This window comes from Passer domesticus, chromosome 1 (assembly GCF_036417665.1).
Source record: "Passer domesticus isolate bPasDom1 chromosome 1, bPasDom1.hap1, whole genome shotgun sequence".
Taxonomy (NCBI): Eukaryota; Metazoa; Chordata; class Aves; order Passeriformes; family Passeridae; genus Passer; species Passer domesticus.
The window spans coordinates 15238460-15261651 of record NC_087474.1 but is presented as its reverse complement, the minus strand read 5'-3'; the positions used below and the strand labels follow the sequence as shown (position 1 = coordinate 15261651).

General features: G+C 36.5%; 1 protein-coding gene and 1 long non-coding RNA gene across 7 annotated transcripts in view; one reads left to right on the top strand and one right to left on the bottom strand.

Moving 5' to 3' along the window:
* Positions 1–4368: 4368 nt before the first annotated feature.
* Positions 4369–23192, bottom strand: part of ODAD2 (outer dynein arm docking complex subunit 2) — a 67804-nt gene continuing 48980 nt past the window's right edge. For all 6 annotated transcript variants that reach the window (XM_064405248.1, XM_064405179.1, XM_064405401.1 and 3 more), the window contains one exon: positions 4369–4624. In XM_064405248.1, the coding sequence (XP_064261318.1) occupies positions 4511–4624 (114 nt within the window). In that variant the 3' untranslated portion in view covers positions 4369–4510. The remainder of the gene's footprint in view (positions 4625–23192) is intronic.
* LOC135291497 (uncharacterized) lies at positions 8261–9179 on the top strand. The gene is made up of 3 exons (XR_010354334.1): positions 8261–8405; positions 8776–9007; positions 9109–9179. It is a non-coding gene; the product is annotated as an uncharacterized LOC135291497 (long non-coding RNA).

The window sequence follows — 23192 nt, the reverse complement described above, 5'->3', positions numbered from 1 at the left end:
CCATGTCAGGATTCTCAAATGATGGAAGAAAACATGTGAAACTAGTGAAGATGGCTTTGTGTCACGGCAGAACTATGGAAGTGGCAGGACTAGGTCACATCACTTTGTATGGAAGCCAAAGTCAGCACTTCCTTACGTGCATTGAGGAGCCTTTCAGAAGGAACATGTTTGTGTTTAAAGTAGAAATGATTGCAGTTGTAAAAGATCAAGCAACTGAAGGGTCCTGTGCTCTATGTAGACCAGGATAAAAACACATAACTTGCCAATGACAACAACTGGAAAAGAGAAAGGAACTTGCCAACTGAAAGGGGTCTGGCAGATAACACAAAAACAAGTAAAGAGGATAAATACAAGCCATGATGATGATGTCCATGGAAATACTTCCCAGAAAGTTGTATTACTGAACTGATAACTAAGCAAAGCAGAACTTACAGTGAAAATTGCACTCAAGGAAAAGGTTCATGAAAATGGGTGATGTTTGTCTGCTTTCAATAGCCAAAGCAACAAGATATTAAACACTGAAGAATATCACTGTTTAAGCGAGGGAGAGAACAATAAGTGGCAAAATTGATTCCATTAGAAATGGTGCAATGTAACTTACCACTGCAATGGCTATGGCTGAAACATGCTAGCCCTGGCCTGTGCCAGGTGACTGAACAGTCTACAATTAGGTTGTCTGAATTAAAGAGCGGCCAAGATGCAGAACTCCTTCTGTTCTGGATCCTGAGCAGTGTGTGGCAAAGCTTAAGTGGCTAAAGAAGAGGCAAACCACAATTTGCAGTTGGGGAGCAGTCAGCTTCTGACTCTGGAAATAAGCTCTGCTAACAGCCTGCATGGAAACTTGAATTCCACTGCTGAAGAAACACATTACATGTTTCCATCGCAGTCATCTTGCTGTCATGTATAAAACAAAGATTATTTTGGTGGAAATGTGAAAGGAACAACCACTTAATTTATTATGAGATGAAATTCTTAAACTAACATATTATCTAGTTCAGCCTCCTGGGATAATTCACATCTGACCCCCAGCGTAAGCAGCTCACTCAACTCATTTTAGGAGACATGGATTTAAAAAGGTACCACGCTTTCAAAGTGATCAGTTAGCCTAAAGCATATTACTGAGTCAAATCTTGAGACAGCCCTGTGAGTCTCAAGCTCATTTACTTTCCAAAGGAAAGTTTTGGTGATGGAGCAGAATAACACAGCTCATAATATATCACAGATTCCTTGCACCCAGGCCGTGAAGTTTATATTTCTCTTACAACTTGGAGACAATATCGTGTGTCAGAACACATGCACTTGTCATTAGCATGAACACTAAAAGGAAATGAACATAAATCCCAGATTCAAATGTGTAGTTTGAACATCCTGGGACAATTAAATTATTGATAATGGTTATCTGTCACCAAGCAATAAATCATGAAGTCATGGAGTGGTAGAAGAAAAGCTATCTTGCTGCTGACAGATGTGTAGACTGAAAGATGTAGTGGGCCTATAAGGTTCCAGAAATAATTGCATAAATGTGAAAGATTTCTTCTCTTGCTTTTTTTCTCATCAACTCTAGTATTTCCATACTCAGAACAACACTTTCTCATGACAACTTTTCTTACTTAGACTCCATGGTTTTTAACGTTTGAGTGTAACTGAGGAACAAAGCTGACAATGAGCAGCTGGTGAAGAGCAGGCCTGGCATTGTGACTGCCAGCTGGAGCATGGTGCTCTGCAGAGCTGGGACCTGAAACTGTGGAAAGTGTTGAATACTCCCTGCTGATGGTAACATCAATGTAAATAAACAGGGGAAAAAAAAGACATATTACAAAACTGTGAAACTATAGGAATCACATAGAGAAATCATGGAGGGAGCAGACTGAGCAGATGATGGCAACTGAACAGGACAAAGCCTGGCTCCCCTTCTAAACCACTACATTTTTGCAACTAAAATAATTACATCCAATTGCTCTGAGTTGAAAATAATACTGAGGCCCATATGCAGTGTAACCATATTTCCTAAGAGGCTACAGGTTTACATGGACACGAAGCAGCTGGTGGAAAGAGCAAGGAGTGAAGGAGTTTCCCTCCCAAGTACGGGAGCCAGGGGTGGGAGCTGGCTGCTGCCTGGGTATACGCAGTGGGAGTGCTGGGCCTGGGTGGTGGCAGAGCCTTGGGGTGCTGCCAGGACTTGAACAGGCTGGTGGGCACTGCCAGGAGGGTTGGAGGGCTGTGTGAGCAGCATGGGGGACCCAGCTTTGTGAGGATCCCTTTTCAGTGGGCTGCAGCGCTGTAAAACTCAGATCTGTGGACAAAGTGGAAGCTTTTCAAATGTACATGCTGTACTGCATCACTCACAGGGGCCAGGGATCACATTCATTTATTCATTTTCCAACAACTAAATCTCTTTATATTAATTACATGGAATCAACCAGTTTTGGCCAAAAAAGATGTATTTTTCTAATACTAGTTCTTTGCCTGTGTGATGATCCGTATTGATTTCAACAATTCTCCTTGTACAGAACTTTAAAACTGCAGGCATGGTAAAGGAAAAGAAAACAGCACAAGTAAGTTATCTTAAGTCTGGGATTAACTGTCTGAGGTTTTAAATAAAGGTTTCAGATTAACTACTTGGAGGCATAAGGGCTACCAGTGTGAGTGAGAGTGGCAAACTGAGGCCATTTCATTGTCAGAAACATGACATTTATTGCCCTGACACCTGTATCATAAAATTAAGCTTGCTTTAGAACTTATTCCATTTGAAACCCACGCTAAACAGTCAAGTGTGCCTTGAGAGGTCAAGCTAAGGACAAGAGTTATTTTCAGGGAGTTTTTGCCCTTCAACAGTTAGAAAAATAAGCTACCATTTTACATGTTATTCATAAGTGAGACTGTGATAAACTATTTGTATCCACAGCTCCTCTCACAGAAGAGACAAAAATAAAATCAAGCCTCTTCTCTTTCAAATGAATTTGGCAATTATCATTTATTTTAGAAGTATTTTTGGGTATAGCAATGAAGCATATGATACTACTACAGCTGTGACATCAGTGTAATAATACAGACACGTTTAGTCAAAATAACATACCAGGCTTTTGGGGCAGAGCTTGCAAAAACCTAAAATAGCATTTATGTGGTCACTGGATGCTGATGGAGCTTGTGATGAACCCTGTGACTATGTTGGTGCTTGCACTGATCGAAAAGTACTAGTTGGATTGACATTTTGATTTCCACACTGCTTCAGCATCTGTCCATAGCTGGCTTCCTTTAAAATAGCCTCTACACCTTCCCTAAGGGCCCAGTGTAGTTTTCCTTTTTCAGAATTGTGCAAGTCTTCCAAAATGATATTTTAAATGAGTCTTCATGTCTGCTTCAGAGAAAACACAAATAAACAGGTGCATTGGCATTATGTCCTCCTCAGAAGCTTCTGTCAGCAAGAAAGTTAGTTGCTTTGAGAAGTCATTCTAGTTGGAGGAAAATAATGAAATTATAAAATGCTTCTAAACCAAGAAAATTGTTAATTATTAAGGGAAGTAAAAAAATAATTCAGAAGTGAGTCCTTGACAAATGCATGTCATTTAAATATTTGCTTTTGTTCACTTTTGTCTGCAGTCTGTGACTGTAATTAAGACATTACTGCTCTCACAGAAATGAGAGAGCAATTTAGCATTATTTGTTTAGCATGGTATGTACAGTGGGTTTATAATTTATAGTATCAATAATAATTTCTGTGCATTTTTGAAAGCAAGTGTAATTCTGAACATAATTTTACACAGAAATAAATTAACTACATCAATACAATGTTGTCTTCAGTTTAAAAATTAAAAACCACAAAAGATAATGTGTAAATTTAAATCTAAAATCTGACTCTCTATTTAGAGCTGAGTTAAACATGTTAATTAAAACACATTTCACCAGCTACTTATAAAATTAAGCACTATTTTGTTTGATGTTGGTAGAAATGGGAAATTTGGAGTGATGTCTATTGCTACAGCTGTTTGCAGTCTTTATATAATGCCAGATGTGAGTTTCATGTATCTGCATTTTCTGTTCTCCTGTGAGTCACAACTGATCAAACATGCAAAAGCATAATAAGAGGATGACTGGACAAGATTATGATGCAGGGAATTGTTCAAGACATTCATAAATTGCTGCATAACCACACACACAGAGAAGCAAAATTTATTGTAAAGTCACAGATAAGCAAAACCATGTATAGCTACAATGAATTAAAATAAAAGCATATCAGTTGTAGAAAATGCCTTTGACATATCTTAACTGATGGTCTTTGGATGGATGTAATGCTAAAACACACACGAAATTAGGTATGAGTGTTTTATCAAACCTAGGGGTGATAAACCAGTAATGTAAAATCAAACATAAGTTTCCACAGATTTGTTTTTATTGAATTATCTTCAAATAGATGAGCTCTGCTATGAAATACAGATGCTAGAAGGAGTAGTTGTGTATTTAAATGTAGCTCAATTGCTAAACAAGTGTGTTGGTAAAAGCTGCTGAAGCATCAGCCATATTTTGCTTTTTCTGTTGCCAGAGCCAATCTGCGAATGTTTGCTATGCAACCAGCTGCTGCCTCCTGCAGAGTGTCATCTGTAGAGCCTACCATGGCCAGTAGGAGCTAGCAAAAACACAGAGGAGAAAAAAACAAATCAGTGGGGTTTTTTAACACATAACTAACTTCTGTTTCATAACATTAAAATCATACCTAGAACAACTGCATTCATTAACCCACACGTCTGATAAATAAAATACTTACAGTCACATTAACAACACTGGGTTATACATATGCATGTATCTACCACATGTATAATTTTGTATGCATTTATCTATTAACATCCACATAAAAGAGCAATGCATTATATTTTATCATATTTTTACCTGTGAATTGATATTTTCATGTCTTTTTTCCTGGTCATTGCACTATGTCTATTTATTGGTTGTGACTTGTATTTCTGCTATTGTAAGGAGAAATTGCACATGCTTTATGTGAGTCACATGAGTCACAATTTTCCCTCCAAAGGTACATGCTCAATATTTTTAATAGACAAAGCCATGCTGCTTTTTTTTTTTTTTTTTTTTTTGGGTCTTGATCATGAAACTGGATTCATGTGATGGACCTTTGTGTCCCATTGATTGCAATAGGTTTCTTTATTGTCACAGCTAACTACTCATGTTAAACATCTTGAGGGATATGGATCTGGGCATATCAGTCTTAAATGTCCACATGTAAAAGTGAAAAACAAAAGCTCAAGAAAGGCACCAAACTTTTGGAGTTGATTCAGCTTTTCAGTCATGTATAGTAGATCCTTTACTCTGGAAGTCATTCAAATTTTTCAGTGGAAATTCCCTGGGAGTAAGGTACTGTTCAACATGAGTATGACACAAGACAGGCCTTGGTGATAAAACATTTTTATATATCAAAAAACCATTAATAATGGGCTTTGGATCTCACTTCAGTGTGTTGCAAGTCTGTGATGCAACTACAAGTTCAATATAGTTGAAAAAGAGAAGACTCTTGCTTAGCTTAAATCAACTCCACACAACCCCCAGCTTTCTGAAAATTTGCCAGGCTTAATGTGCGTTCAGGTATTTTGAAGCTCAGACAGCTCTAATTAAAACCTGTATTTTCAGTCTGCAATACTTAGGAATCTGTATTCACCCAAACAATGTTGAGTTAAACCACAGAGAAATCTGTTATCACTCAACTCTGGTGCATATTTTTCATACAGCTAAAATATTACACAAAATTATGAACTGCTAAATATAAAAGCATAAATTGAATGCAGACATCAAATTCATATGCTACCTTTTCCTAACCTTCCAGCAGTCGTGAGGCATGGGCCACAGCTGCACACATATGGCATTTACTTAGAGAGATCAAAGCATTTTGTACTTGAGGAAGTATTTGTGTTAGCCAAATGTACAAAACAAGCATCTTTCCAGTCACCTTTCACCCTTTGACCCCTACATTCAACATGTAAGAGTGCCTGTGATAAGCCTGAATTATGTCAGAAACAGTATTATCAATTAAGCATCAATGATAATTTTTTCTAGGAATCCTTCCTCTTAAAAATTTCCATTCCTGTAATCAGCTATCTAGGTCCAAGTAACTAGGTAGGACTCTTAAAATATGAACCCTTATGAAAGGATAGGCCGGAGTCAAAATGACATGAGAAGAAATGATAGCAGAAAGTTTTATGTTTCTATACATTATTTGTGTGCAAAACCTGGGCCAGGCTCAGCAACCACAGAAGTCAGTGGAAGGTTCACCACTGACTTCAAATGGACATAAGACCAAGGAAACCACAGGTCCACCTGTAATGATGAAGCAGCTCTACAAAGCACAAAGACCAGAACACAAGCTTATCAAATGCTTAACTTATATTTTTTTCTTTAGCAACACTGCTGGATGAAGATCCTCTTTGCCATTTGTCAAGATTTCATTTCTCATCACCTCAAATTACCACATGATTCTTCAGGTGCCTCACAAGTTTCTTGTGCAACTAACAGAAGAAAACTGCTATAGATCCTTCATATCCCTGACTCAAACCCAAAAATATATATGCACATGCCGTGCATATGGTGGTTTTGGTAAAGCTCTAGGTTTTAAATTTGGGGGCAAGGAAACCATATGCCTTATGTGATTATTCACTGCATCTTCACAGATCTAATGCAAGGCTTTTTCAGTGTAGTGAGTGTGGAACTCTAACATATATAATAATTTCAGATAAGACTTGTATCCATGTGCAAGAGCAGATGTTCATCAAATATAGAGTTTTGGAGATACATTATCTAGTAGGAACATAGGAAAAAACAAAAATTGACCTTTGCCTTTGTTATGACTACATGTTAGGTAGGATTCGATTCAAGGTTAATTATCTCTTATTTTAGCTATCATTTCTTTCTAGACTCAAAAGACAGAAGAATTGGTATTTTCTGTCACTTTCCATAGAGAACTCAATATTAAGCAATGATAATAGCTGTAGGGGAGGGTTCATGCTCTTTACTGCAGGTGCATTTTGGAAAATCAGGGTGAGGCACCAAAGAACAGAATCCTACATGAAACTGGTACAAAAGACCCAAATAGATGCCAAAGAACTAACGGTACATATGCAACCAATGCAAACACCGGTTTTTACAAAGGTATCAAATACTGATTTTTTCCTTCTGTGTTCAGGGGATCACAGATCAGTTTCTCTCTAATTTGCTTCTAAATCACTTGCCAGTGGTAACATCTGCAAGAACTGCCACGTCATACAAAATCCAGTACTACGCCGTGTCTCAGGATTTTCACTGTGAGACTTCAAAGCACTATTTTTGGAAACACTGCCCAATACAGTAGCTGCCTGTAAGGACTGTGGATATACAGCAACATTTGTCAGTTAACCTACTCCTTTTGTACTAACAAAAAGACAGCTGAAGAGAAGATTATAAAAAATGTAAAATATTTCAATAGAAGTAGGTAATTCTGTATTTAGAAATCTAGCTTTGAAGATTTTTATATAAATCCTGCCTTTAATGAAATAAAATTTATTCCTTTTTTAATAAACCAAGACATTTTTAAGTCTTTCACCTCCTGATTATCACTCCTTGACCCTTTCATGGGTTCAGTTCCATTCACTGGCAATTTGGGTCATTCAATTCAGGTATGGAAATGCATTCATAGATTGTATATACAAACTACGCACACATATTAGGTATATTTGACAAGTCCAAGAAATCTTTTTCCTTTTTCCTTTTCTTTTATTCCAATGTACTATATGCAATATGACATGCCATTTTTCTTGATATAATACCCTTGAACTTCATGTATCCCTTCCCTTTACTGTTCAGGTATTGTTTTCTGACACATGTAAATGTTAACAGATGTGAGAAGCAGTAAAAAAAGCATGTGGTATAAATGCTTCTTTCTGGCACACAAAAGGCACTTTCCATAGACAGAGAAAGCATTTGCAGCACCATGTAGCCTTCATTTTCTGTTGGCAGGTATCTATATTCCAAGGCTAGAGTCCAATATTTTTGCACAGTTTGCACGTCATACCAGTAAATAAGCACAAATACAAGCTGTTTGGAGAATGTACAGGGCATATGTAGCATTTCTGGAATCCAAAAGCAATGCACAGCCAAATCATTTAAATATTCAGAACAATTAAGATTTTGCTATTACTACCCCAGAATTGTGACACTATATTATGACAACACAATCACAGAGTAGTTCAGAACAGAGGGGCTCTCAGGAGATCTCTAGCCTAGGGTCATGCTCAAAGCAGAGTCAGATATGAGGTTCGGCAGGGTTGCCCAGAGTTTTTAAGTCTGATTGTGAAAAACTTCAAGAATAGAGATGGCACAACATCTTTGGCAACCTATTGGAATGTTTGACTGACCTGGTGGAGAAAAAGGTTTTTCCCTGTACCCTTTTACTCTTGATTATGCTCATTGGTTCTCATCCTCTTGCCATGCATTGCTGTGAAAACCTAGCTCCACCTTTTTGATGACTGAACCCCCCATAGGAAATGCAAGGCTGCTGTTGAGTCCACCTAAAGCTCTCTCTTCCCCAGGCTCAAAAAGCCCAGTTTCCTTAGGTTCTCCTCACAGAGCAGTGCTTCAGGCTCTGACCATCCTGGTGGTCCTCTGTTTAACCTATTATGGTTTATCCATATCTTTATGGTTTATCCATATCTTCCCTACATCGAAGGCCAAAGCTGGGTGCAGAATTCTAGGTGTGATCTAATGAGTGCTAAAGGGGACAATCACTTCCCTCAACCTCAGGCTGTGCTCCTGCTGTAAATCCGGAGTTGTGACTTCTTTGCTGTCAGGACACGCTGCTGGCTAATGTTCTGCATGTTGTCTACAAAATCTCTATATCCTTTTCAGTGAATCTCCATGCTCCTCAGCATGTCAGTCTCTAGCCTGTATCCCTGCAAACAATGATGTCTTTCTAGATTTTTTCACTTCTACAAAAGAAGTAGCCCAAGGGGATTTAAAAGCAGAAAAAGCAAAGGTAAGTATTGTACCAACAAAACCTAAATCTGAAAAAATCTCAGATGGTCTCCATGTACTGGTTACAATAACTTAGAATTACTCACTTTCCTTCATCCACAGTCACTGCCGCTTCCAGACTCAGAGAGGGGCAGCAGAAAGCACAGGGTGTCATGTTTGCAGGAAGTATAGAGGTTGGCATGGAATAATCTTTAAATAAGGGGTCATGAGATGTGTCCACAACAAGTTTTATAAAACAATGGAAAGTGCAGAACACGGCTATTGGAAAGAGGCTCCCCTGCTCAGACAAAACAGATAAAAGATCAGCCTATTCAATACTCCAGAGTCCTGTGAATGTGGGCGAAAATTATGAATAAAGAATAACTTTATAAAAAATACTTCATGCCCTTTTTGTCCTGGCTTCTTTAGGTTTTCTGCCCTGTAAAACAAATCTTATTTAAATTTTTCTAATCAGAAGGAAATATGGATAAACTCCTTCAACAAGATTCATATCTATACTGGGAAGCCAGTCAGAGTTCACATAGAGCTTAAAATTCCTGGAACTAAAGACATACACTTCAGTACAACATCTTGTAGATTGACATAGCATTTCCAGTTGGTGGTAGAACTTGCCTTTTTTTTTAAATTTAGATTTAGTATCTGGCTTCTTTTACATGCAACATTTCCTGAAGGATGCAAAATTTCTAGCACTGTGATTTTCTAATTGTGTAACACTTCTTTTTCAAAAAAAGACATTTTTCACATGTTTTTTATAAATCTAACCTAAAAGAAAAAAAAATACTTTAAATAAAAGCATATGCTACAGGCTTATCCAAGAAAGTATCAGTCTAGATCCAGCCAGCATTTTCTAACTTTCAACACCACAGTGCACACTGGAAAATATTAAAGCACCTAGTTAGAGTGTTGTGTTTCCTATGAAAATACTTCTCATAAAATTAAATTATAAATAATAAAACATACTCCACAATCAAAGCATAATGAAGGTTAAGCTAAGTCACTGTTTCTAAACTAAAATTCAGGCCGATTTCCTGATTTTCCTTTTCAGCTGAACGAAAGGATAAGACATGTACCATTACCCATACTCTTAAAAAGAAGATGCGCATGTAAGTTCTGGGGTGTTTTGTTTGTTTGGTTGGGTTTTTTTCTCAGGTGGTACAAAGAAAAACAGATTTCAAACTAAAGTCCCATGCACCAGGCAACACTCTGAGCTAGCAGCTGTACAAAATCCAGTATCAAGAAATTCCAACAAAGGCAAAAAATAGGCAAAGCTGACACTCACTGTGCTGATTCCCCCTTGCACAGGGTCCCTCCTCCCTGGGACTAAAGTCACAGCAACCCCTGGTGCAGCCCACTTCACTCATTCTGAACATAAAGAGGTGGAACTGAAGCTCGCTGGTTTGGGTGGGAGAAGTTCCGGGAAGATTACACCTGGCTTTTTTTCCTTTCTTGTCTTTTCTCTCTTCCACAAAACACATCTCTGTTCTGGCAGCCACAGGAAAAACGCAACTTTTTGGAATCACTCAAGAATGGCTGTGGGGTATCAGGAAGTCCAAAGGGCTAAGGTACACCTGGTAGCAGGCTGGCCAGGAACTATATCTTCTTTCTCACCCTTCCCATCCTCCCTCAGAAAGAGTACAGGAGCTGGAAAACCTGTGCACTTCCTCCAAAGAGGTGCAGGACTCCAAATTAAGATGAGAACAGACTTTCCTGCAGTTTTTGTGCACCTAAACCATCTCACCTGTCTCAGGACTTAAGACAGGTGATTTGTCCTTGGCAAGTCATTTTTCTTATGTGACTGCCTGGGAGAAAATGGCTGTTGGCAAGATGAATCCCACAAAATGCCAGGAAATTATGGGAAAAAAGAGTAGGGCTTGATAGTCTTCGTGAAATATTCTGAATATATGATTTCTGGTACTTTACCATGAGATGTTTACTATTTCATTAGGATGAACAGTTTCAGTGAGTTACAACTAATTTTACATTATGATAGATTTGAAGTTTAAAATTCTTCTGGGTACAGCTTTATTTTTCCATTTTTCCTACCTGCTGTCTATCCATTTTTGTCTATTTTGTCTAGTTCCCTCCTTTGTTACAACAAACCTGAAAGGCATCTGGGACAAGGGCCATATTTCTTTAGTATCTGAATGGGAACAGCAGTCTTGAAAAGAAATCTCTTGACCACACAATAATAACAACATACAAAATAAGAATATAGTTGTCATATTCTCCAATAAGGTTAAATGTTGCATTGCATAACTTTGGAGACATACATAAAACCTATATGCCTAAAGGGAACTATAATATGGTACACCCACATATACTGGCAAATGTTTATATAGCTGCAAAATATGAATACACTCTACAGCTCTCTCTTCACCTCATCTGTTTTACTGTCTTTTCTTTATACAGTTATTTAGAGAAGGATGCCCTCCTTCTCTGCAAAGACACAATAAATGGGCAGAGAACTGTGAATATCACTGACAAGGAGAAAAGCAACAAAATGTCAAATGGTGAAATTAGAATAGTTTAAAAACTGCAAATTTGCAAACCACTTTTAAATAAGTTTATCTCTATTTGATACTTAAAGGATTTCAGAGGAATATTTACAACTATTTCAGGAGTAAACCTAACTGCCTATAAAAATATGCAAAGGTGAACTAGCTAAATAAAACTAGCTATCAAAATGATTTCTATTTGTTTAAAAGGTACCATTATATGGAACAAACTGGAGACCTTAAAGGGAGACAGCTTGAATCTCCATTCAGCTGCAAGACGTTTGGTGCAATATTAAGAAAGAATTCAATCATCATGAACATTCCAATACACAAAAAGTCTTACAGGATATGAAATTCATCCCATAAAAAACAATAGGCAGATTTGATAATCCCAAAGTGATGAAACACAGGGTCTCACAGCATATTTTTATTTGAACCACTTTCTGTATTTTTATTTTTATTTCATTGTAGTTTTCAAGAGGAGATTAACATATAAAAAGCTTTTGGTGGCATAGAGAGAATCAAGAACTTTTTTTTCAATTTCAATAGAGTGACATTTCAAAATTTTATTTTTCATTTCAATGGAAATTGATTTTATTAAGATTAAATTATGAGCCTGCTTACTTATTATATGGAATGGACATTCAAAACTGTAAACTTAAGTCATGGATGTCCCTTTCATAGTTTGGCTCAGTAACATGTTGTGGACTATCCTTCCTTTGTATCATTGCAAGCCTGACCAATCTTTCTTATTTTTTATTTCCTGCTCCTTTTCCATACTTGCTTTTTTACTCTTTGCTTTCCTTTTGATTTTGCAGGAGCATGACTTTTACCTTTTCTTCTTAAACATTATTGACAAGGTAGTAAAGAAAATTGATAAAGAATTGTTAATTCAGTTTTGTTTCAAATTTTTTAACATTACTATGGGTATAAATACTATAATTTTGTTTATCTCTAGAAATCATATGAAGATTTTATGGAAGTTAATCAGGGGTAGTTGCAAATGAACTATCAGCAGCAAGTCAGAGGAAAAAACCGAGGTTTAAGCTGTCCATTAACCCTGACATACTGAAGGGTTCTGCCTGATTTCCCAGCAATGCTCTGAAAACATGATGTGGCTTTTTTTTCTTTTGGTTTGTCTGATATTCCTGAAACGCACTCTTAACTATTCCATCTTTGAAACTAACACTGAACTGCAGTAAAGAGACACTACATTTTCCGGATTTTTGACAAATGTTACAATTTTTACAATTTTACAAATTTTACAATGTTTCTCTCAAGTGCATCTTATCCTGAGAGGAATCTGAGGACATAATCTGACTGTAACAATATTTTAAAAGTATGTTAGATCTACTGGTATGCATGAACTGACTTCAAACTTTCTTCTTCAATTGAAAGTACTGATTTTGATCTCTAAAGTTAATATAGCTTTAAGTCCAATGCTCTAAGGGTCGGTCTCGCTTCCTACATACGATCATCATAATCAAAACCAGTGAGGTGCTTTTGCTAGTAAACCTTACATATCAAAGTCTGGGGATAAAAGCAGGAGGTTCTCCCTGTGAATTTGTACAATAGCATTTATTCGAAATAAGTAGCCAGCACATTTTAAAGCTGGGTTTTTTGTGGCACACAAGAAGACTGTTCTATAGTCTTACATTTTAAGATGTGGGGGTGGCAACAGTGCATACATTTACATAAAATGGAAGATGAGTGGTACTGTTCAACATATAATCTGATTTTAGACTAGTAAATGTACTAGAAAATGTTGAATTAGAACACAGGGTAAATAAATGTATAGATTGTATGAACACAGATCAGCTTCAGTCATACAAATATGAAACTGAATGTGATGAAGCAAGAAAAGGTCTGGGGCTGTTAATGGACAAGAGTACATGTATAGTCCACATGTTCATTCATACTAGTAAGTATAAATTTTCGTAATATCAGAAAATTAAATGTATGCTACCATTTATTTCTCAAGATTCTCAAACAGCTTTTTTTTTGCTATTAGAGAAGACCAAATTATTTTATATTAAGGAGTCATCTTCCTATAATAGATGCAAATTTATTTATGAACAGTTTGGTCAGTTGTCATAAAATATATTTACAAGTGCTGGAAATTGGTGTGCTTTTAAAAAGTCTGTGTTGTGGAAAAACATTACCATGTACACTTATTGTGACAGATAAATGGTTTGGTTTTTAGGTGACTGAAACCAAGGGAGTTGCTTGAATTAGCATTCCAATCAGGCCATATTCAACCAAAGTATTTGTGATTTGCATACAGTTATTTAGAGGGGAGTTAGATAGTTTTTCCAAAATAAGCAAAATGTCTCTCCAAAGCCACTCAAGGACTCTGGCCACAAGGTGCTTGAACGGCTGCTGGCTTTTAGAAGCTTTGTGAGATCAGAGACTTTTAAAAATACTGTGTTGCATGCAAACTAGCAAGCAATAATACCTGTCTGACTTTTATATGTCAGAAATATTAGAGACCTTTATCTGCTTCCTTTCCTCTCTAAATATATAACTATGAAGTAGGAAATGAAAAATCAATTAATAAAATTTAAATTTAAAGCTTTTCTCTGATTAGAACAAAAGCCTGTTCCTCATTTTTTTATTAACTTCTCAACTTCAATTCCAAGCTTCAGGTTTTGGAAATGTTTTTGGCTTATTCATTAGTTTGAGCTCTTTTAGTTCTATAAAAAGAAAGTTATAGTTGTGCTTGGGCAAGTGGAGGTTGTACCACATGCATAAAAGCTCTGCTAAAGTTGGTTAAAGCATGCGGGGGAAGATGTGAACATTAATTTTCTAAAACCATGCAACTCTGTGCTTTAACACAGGAGATAAAAAAACATGTGAACCTTCTACCTGAATGTTACTGCAAAAGGTAAAAAGAATAATGATCAAACCTGTTGTGGTGGTTCCTTTGTCTCTCAGGTAGGATGAAATGGTTGGAGCTAACCAGCTACCCAAGATATCATTTCACAATGCTAGTGCAAGCACAAGAATATTACTGACCACGTGTTGGGCAATCTTGGGTGAGTATGTCTGAGGCATGCTGTCACCTAAATAAAACAGTATGTGGAAATGATTTAAGAGAAAGTACTGCTCCCACATGGGGAATGTGCTCTCTGCTTCATCAGCTCCCCACTCAAACAGGCTACTTTCTCATTTAAACAGCACATCATGGGTTTGACTCATGATGACAATTAAGGAACTTAACATCCTTCTCTGAACAGAAGTATCTTTATGCAGAATATTGTAAATTTTGTGAAAGAGTGGTTTCTCAAAATACAATTCCCTCATATGCATTTCTGATGCAGAAGAATTAAACAGACAATCAGTTTCTCCCCCTACACTCCAGGATGTCAACAAAAATTTAAGGATAAATAACACCTACATATAACTGCAAATTTCATGAGGATTCTTGGATTATGAGACCAAGAGCAGAAAGATTAACAGAAACAGCCTGATCAATCAGAAGCCAAGTCAGGGCTTCATAGTGTCCCTAACTGTATCTTACACTGAAAATTTTTCTGTCCAAATTGTTTGCAAGGACTTCATTGCTTCAGCCAAACATTTTCAGTCCTAACCAATAGTTACTGGCACTCTGCATCTGATGTACATGTAGTGTGCAAAACTGTTCAGTGTAGTAAGTCTATGAAAGGGGAAAACTTTGCACTGAGCTGTGATGTATTTGCACAGGACATTTGACCTCTACGGTTCTGCACCGTGAACTGCAGTCTGCAATTGTCTCTGTCTGCACTCATCACAGTGTCACAGAGTATTGCCAGCAGTTTGTGACATCACCATTTACTGCCCTTCCCATTACCAATTATGAAGATCTTTTGGCTCCAAAACTTCATCCTAATTTCTAAACTTTGATTCCTGAGTTTTAAACAGTTATTTATCCTCTTTAGGACTCTCCCTTCTCATCACATCGTATTTTAACTTCTTTAACAGTTTTTGGTGAAGGGTGTTGCTCAATGCTTTCTTAAAATCCAAGCATGGTCAATTCCACCTTTCCAAACAGCAACAGGAATATTGCACACCAATGGAGTAATCAACTGATGGAAAGACAAAATGCTTTGAGAAGCAAAAGACTAATAAAATATTCTCTACACCATGAATGTTCAGCAAACCCAGTGCCAAAGTATGATGGGCTTTTTTTCAATATACACACTCCCTGAGCCTATAATGCCTCTGGAGTCCAACAATCATGTCTCTCTGGAATTCTGAGAAGTAGTGAATCCAGTCTAATGAATGTTGTATTTGTGCAGATTGTACAGATACAATGAAAGAGATACCAAGAGCAAATAAACCTGGAATCATCCCACATACCTGTGGTCAGGGTGGACAGTAGACAAGAATGGGTGAAGGACAGGACCTTTAGAGAGGCAATTTCGATTTTAGGTGTTCTAAAGAACTTTTTGATATTTTAAACTTTTTTCTATTTCCACAGAGACCTAATTATGTATCTTATCCTAGTATTTGGAACTGTCATACCTGTACAGCAGTATGGAAGCACGTTTAGGAGTTGCTGCTTTATCAATCCAATGTCATGGAAAAGTTTTTTTATTTTTATCTATACCTTCAATACAAATGCAATGAGTAGACTAGAATCAGCCTAAAGGCACCTTCTATCTAGCTTTACAGCTCCCCTAAATCAAAAGGTAACACGTAATTTACAGTGTATCAGACTCTAATTAAAAAGTGTTACTGGCTAATAATATTCTCTCACTTTAACATTACATTCTTTTCTTCAAATCTTCCAGAGGTGAAGAATTATCATAAACCATGGCAAGAAATTCTGCACTGACTAGTAGCTGACAAATACAGCCAATAATTACTCTTAGAGATAAAAGCAAAATTAATTAAAATCAAATTTTCAATGAAATTAAATCACATGAACCTTCACTTATAGTCCAGGAGAAGATACATTTTAGCTTTCAAATGCAATTGATTGTAAAATGAGCATAATTGCATCAGCAATTCATATCCTGTCCCTGCCCTCACTCAAGTCAGGACAGAATTCTCATCAGGCTCGTGCTGCCTGGCAGCCAAAGTAGAGAACAGTGACCAGGAATTAATATTAGAGTCCATTCCCTAATCCACACACTGCAAATGGGCTTTTCCTTAGCATCTTTCCCTTGAAAGTGGTATCAATAAGTTGTCCTTATCACTTAAAAGATACCAGAGAGTGTGCTTTGCAATGGCAACATAAGAAAGATTACAATGAGTAGGGCTTGAAGCCAAACTGAACTGAGTGATTGATTCTACAGGAAGAGCTTTGTTCTTGGTATTTTTTATGTTCAGATTCTTTGAATAGCTCCTTACATACAAGGAAACTATTTTTGATCAGCTGAATGTCAAAAATAATTACCTGGCATTCTGTCTTTACACATTAAACCCAGTATCTCTTAATTAAAAAACTAATTTTATATCTGACAGTTCAGCTAAGATACTATTCCATAAACATAAAAATATTTTAATGCTCTTCTTTCTTATGATTGCCAAATTAGAAAGAAATGATTCACACAGTCACAAGGATAAGACTGGTGCAGGGAGCTAAACAATTGCAAGAAGCTGCTCTGTGTATTTCTGTGGTTTGGAAATAGCGCCAAGTCAGAAGGAAAAGACATTCTCTGCATTTTCTAAAGCAAGATAAATACAGAAAAGAAATATAGATGAAAGATGGAACTGCTATCTGCAGATTCTGCCAGATTCCTTGGCTTTTTGGCACACCTATTGAAGCTGGCAGACTTAGCCAGTAGCAATCTTTTCCATTAAAAGGAGCAGCATATATTTTGATTTAACATACTTTGTTTGTGCATTTTGAAGCTTCAAAAATGTCTATTTAAATTTTTTTAATGATTCCTTCTGCACAGTTGGCTGCAATTGCCCTTATTTGAAATGGCTCATTTATCACTAAAAGAGCTGCAGGGCACAGCTACTGTTAAACAGCTCCAACAAATGTACAGCTTAGTGGGACAAGCTTCTTTTTATAAGACTAAAAGATGTTTAAAATGTGCCAAGAGGAGCTTTATGCCAGCCTCTAGGTTTGTTATCCAAATGTTACAAAATTAGAGATCTCCTGAAGCACAGAGTTTGGGCAAAAATAAGCTGATCTCCCTTAGGCTGCTGTTTTCTCCCATCCACAATCAGCCAGATTTTAACAGAACACTTGTTACATATCATAAACTTCAGTAATGTGAAATTTTGAAAAAGTAATCTAAAGTCTGAGGCTTAATCTATACTAAAGCCAAACTTCATTACCTTTGCCAATGGTGCAAAAGCAAAATGTTTTACATAAAAGTACCCTTACTTTATGAATGGTGACATTTTGCTCATTATGAAGGTAGAAGAGCTACTGGCTCCTGCTTTCTGAAGCTAAAGCTGTAAGCAAAATGTTTAAAGCAACCTGGCAGTTGCCAACGCAATGGAAACTGGTGTAACACTGTCAATTTACATTACTCCTTCTGAAATGGAACAAAACACGATAGTATGTGACTTAGTTTATGGAATCTCTTATATCCAAGATGTAAGTGTGATGTGATGTGATTGATACATTTGTGGGTAAAGGGATTTAGCATATTTTTGGTAGACAACAGACATGCAGAAATTTTGGAATCTAGTGCCCTCTTTCTTGATGTCCAAGAACTGTAACAACTGTTATAAAAAGCAACAGGCATCAGCTTGGAGTATGTGCCAGACACGCCGTATCTCCAGCCTGAACTGTGGAGCCTGAGCAGAGCAAACCACTACAGTTACAAAGGGGGTTTTCCTAAACATAAAATTACAACAAAAAAATGTACATTGCAAATAAATACTACTATACCCCAAAAGTATTACTGCATAGATATTACATTAAATACTTTGGATTGATTTATGAAGATATATTAAACCTTGCTTTATAATGTAAAACTCCATATTGTGTATTTATTGTCCTCACCAAAGGACCCCACAAGAAAACAATCAAACCTGCTGCCAAATTCTCCTAAAGAAGTGGGTGCCAGTGCTTTTCCATTTCATTTTCTATACTCCAGATAAATATAGTATGTGATAACAGGTTGGGTTTAGAATGTTTTCAGTAGAAATTACTAGTAATTGTCTTCCACATTTTGTAATTCACATCTATTTATTTCACAAAGATGGTCTTATGAAAGTCTTTGAATATAAAAAAGTTAGCCAAAACTTCTTGTAGGAATTTATGACTTTAGCAAACAATGACCAGTTTTCTGGAAGCTCTGCACAATAAATTACAGAAGCTGTATTTTTTAACACAGTCATTATAAAAACCTTCCAAATATGAAATCTACATTTCACAATAACTTTCAGAAATCGTGGTTAAATAAACGGATTTTATATCTTGCAATATCACAAGGGAATAGAAGAGCCTAACCTTTCTGCCACTAAGAACTGAACTCAAAAAGCACAGATACCTCCTATTATCTCCACACAGGATTCAGAAGATAGATTATAGCTGTTATGCCTTCTTTGCCAAATAAACCAAAACCAATCTACCAACAAGCCCCAGCTTAACACATCCATGCTCTCCCCACCTCCCTTTCCATGCATTTCTTGAGGCTATACCCTGATGAAAAGACAATTAAAAAAACCCTAAAAGGTATGATTATACAAATCAAGTTTGATTCTTAGGGCATGAGTGTCTTCTTTGCCAACTTTATTGTACCAAGCAGTTGAAATTTACTTTTCAGCATTCCTGGTGATGTTCTTATAAGCTACCACACCTGATATTCCAGAAGACATCCATTAGTATTTTTTAACATAAGAAAACATAAGAGCACTTCCATGTTGGGCAAATAATAGAATAAACCAGACCATAGAGTAAGGCTAAAAGTCAGTTCTATGCATGGGTAGGCTGGAGAGACACTTTCAACAGTAAAAAATATCAGAACATGAACAAAACCTCTGATCACCTGCATTTCAGGTATGTACATTAATCATTAGCCCAAAATAATTAGTTCTATATGTACAATGGAACAAGAACAGGAGAAAATTAACTTTTTCATAGTGCAGCACAGAAATACATCTTTAAATTAATTTGGAAAATAAAAGCTGTTCAGAACAATGCAAAGCTAAACAGAGACTAATTTACTTCGACTTCATGTAGCCTTCAGCACAGGCACACACATGCAAAACCCTGACAACAGCACCAGTTATGGTTCCCATATGGTGTGAGTGCCTTAAAGTCTGGGTGACTGGCTCCTCTCCAGTGGTTCTTGATTTTTACAAAAAGTTTACAGTCAGTATTCATTATTTGTATTTTACTTAAGATGACTGAGTGGCAGTTATGAATTAGCAGTTTTAAAAATGTATCCTGGTTTGCTTAAAGTATCAAATATGAACACATAAACATTTTTCTAGCAGTTCTGTTTGTTCATCTCCATGTTCTTGTGTGTTACATTTAAATTGAAAGTTTTCTGGAGTCATCTGCTTCTCATGCAAGTACACATCATTCCCTAGCAAAGTGAACCCCTTATCTGTGATCAGTACCTTTAAGAATCATCACAGTACACAGAAAAAAATAAATAAAAAATTAATAACTTTACTATTTCTTAGCTAATTAGTTCAGAATTCAGGCAGAAATTTAAAGTCAAAACATCAAGGGATCCTTGTATAAGATACTGGAAATCACCTCAATGGGACGATCTCCTTAAATGTTTTATAATATTTCTGTACCATCTGCTTGGGTACCTGTAAAGGTAGAATTTTCTTGGCAGGCAGAACAGGCATTTTTTAGCTTCACCCTTTACAATCCAAGCCACTGGTATTCTTTTCACAGACCTTAATAAACTCTATAATTCAAAAGTATTTACCACTTTCTCAGCCAGTAAACTCCTTCAGTTTTCTAACGAATCTTATCTCTGCCAAAGCTGCAGTCCTCTACTGTGGAAAGGCAATATTTTGTTTTAAAGGCATTTAAAGGCATAAAGAGTTACTGTGTTGGTCTCTGAATATCTTGTGGCTGCTTTTGAATTGTGAATTATTCTTTCGAAAATGAGAGCTAAGTCATTTGACATTTATAAAGTATTTTGACAAAAATTAAAATCTTACATCACAATGTCTAAATTCACTGGTGATTTTTTTACTCCTGTGCATGAAGGTTTAACCTGTGGATCCATTTCCAGAAAGACATGAAAATCAAAGTAGAAAATTGACCAAATACAAACTTTGAGGGAAATACTGTGGCCAAACAGAATAAAGAAAATCTCTGATGTTCTAACAGAGCTTACATAGAAAAAGGGAAGTTATTTTACCTGATTTAAGTATTCATACAGATATTACTGGAATACTGAATTTTATTCTGAAGTATGTCGTAATTTAGTCCAAAAAGGAAGTTCAAAAATAAAAAATTCAGAACTGACACACAAATATAGTTAAAGAATTCAAAAGACAGAAATTCCATCAGCGATTACACTTGCCTAGCTAATTAAAAATATGACAATGAGACAAGCAATTTAATTTTTTTCAAGAAGAATGTATATGAGAATGGAAGTTATGCAGGGCTTGTCAGTTTACCAAGCAAAAGCATCATACATGTAATTGCATAAGATAAAGCTAGACAAACCTTAGGCTACAAATAAGGTGCAAATGTTTTTATGGGGAAGGTATTTAACTACTGGAACAAGTTATGATGTCTCTGGTGGATTTTCCATTGCTGGAATTTTTTAAGTAAAGAGTCAGTGTTTTTCTAAAAGATATACTCTATTCCAAACAGAAAAAAATGAAGCAATGTCTCTGGTTTGCATGAGCAAGGCTAGTCAGACTCAGTCATTAAAATGATCCTTCCAGTATTATAATGTACAGACCTACAAGTATGTCATGTGAGAATAGTGTCCAGTTTACCAGACTATAATCTTATTTGGCCTTTTGAAATATTGGCATATTACCTCTCTTCCAGCCCTGCAACTTCCCCTGTACCACAAGCTTGCTGAAAATCAACATCCAGGAGGATATTAATTTAAATTCAGCTGTCTGAAAGCTAGCTGTTTAGTCTGAGCTAGTCACCTAGGTTCTTTCTACATTCAGTGGAGAAAATTAGGCACTTTCATGAGTCTATTCCTTGCAAATATCTTGGGCATCTATTTTCAGCTGGGATAAGTCTGCAGGTGTCTCTCTCTTTCCATTGCCTACAGAAGGTGTCTTAGTTTAGACTACTTTATACTCCATTCCTAAAAGTGGCCAAAGTTAGATGAAAGGAATCCATCCTTAATACTCCAAAGATCTCTTTCAAAATCCTTGGATTCAAGTTAGTTAGATCCACTAATTTAAAACATCTGGCATTATTAGATCATACTCAAAGTGTTCTTCAGTTACAGCTGGGCAGATTGAGTTTCATCACCATCATAGCATATAAATTCAACTCATCTGTATTCTTCTAGGAAAAGAAAAATTAGTATTTTTAATAGCTCTTTCTTATTGCACTGTTATTCAGAATTCTGTCATTCCTATCTAATAATGAAATGGACTGTATGCTCATTTTTAGAAGTTCTCCACTGCCTTGGAAGGGATTCACCCCATTAAACATAGATACCTACAGCATAGATGTGCAGCTCTAACCTTTGAACCTACACTGTCTTTACAGCCAAAGGAGACCAGAAAATTTTGCCAGTAGAAACCAAGGTGCCTTATCTTTGCATAAATGTCCAAATTAAAAGAGATGAAACGCTAAAAATCTATTCTTCTTCCTTGACTATTAGAATTGGGATGACTATTTCAGTTTGGCATGTGCACTGTGTAAACATTTAAAGTTAAGATGAATTACTAATTTGATTAATTTTGTTCTTCCACAGCCTGACTTTGGCTGCTTATTTTCTCTTGTTCTTACTTTTTTCATTACTTTAATAATCTCCTCAGAGACTTCTCAGTCTCATTAGCATCATAATAAAAGACTGGCCTCAACCCTGTAGATGATGAAGCCATTCAAGCTTCCTAGACCTTTTTTACACAGAAATCATCATCATCATCATCATCATCATCATCATCATCATCATCATCATCATCATCATCATCATCATCATCATCATCATCATCATCACTATCATCCACAAAACCAAATCCTTTATATCACTTACAAAGTCAGAAATTAACTTCTGCAATAGCAGAAATTAACTTCCGTAAGAGATTATCTTTCACCTTCCATCATTTGCGAAGGAAGAATGACCAGGAATAATCAGCTGCATGTTTTTCACACGTATATACTTTGAATTTTTTTAATACCTGAAGCCTTTCAGAAGGTATATTATGAGCAGTTGCATGGGTGCCTGTCCTATCACACCCCCATCCTCACTCACTCACTTCAGAAACAATCCAAATCTACACCTTGCCAACATAAGCAAGAAAAAGAGTGACTGTAGCACAGAGTAGCATTGTATTATCTTGACATGGTCTGTAGGAAAATGACTTAATTACTTTTTGGCATCTTCTGATGACTTTACTTCTTCCTTTAAAACATGTTTACACTCATCTTTTCACTACTAAAGTAACTGCACTTCCTTAGTCTCCCATTTCCTCCCCAGTCCTTTTACAATTTGTCTTACAAGGGCCTCCCTTGTAATAAACCTGTACTCTTTAGCTCACAGTTAGACTTCTTTTTCATGAACGAGCTTGATTGTTCTAAGTTTTCAGCAGCAGGCAAATACAGGTGGACATCATTGTTTCTCTGCAATA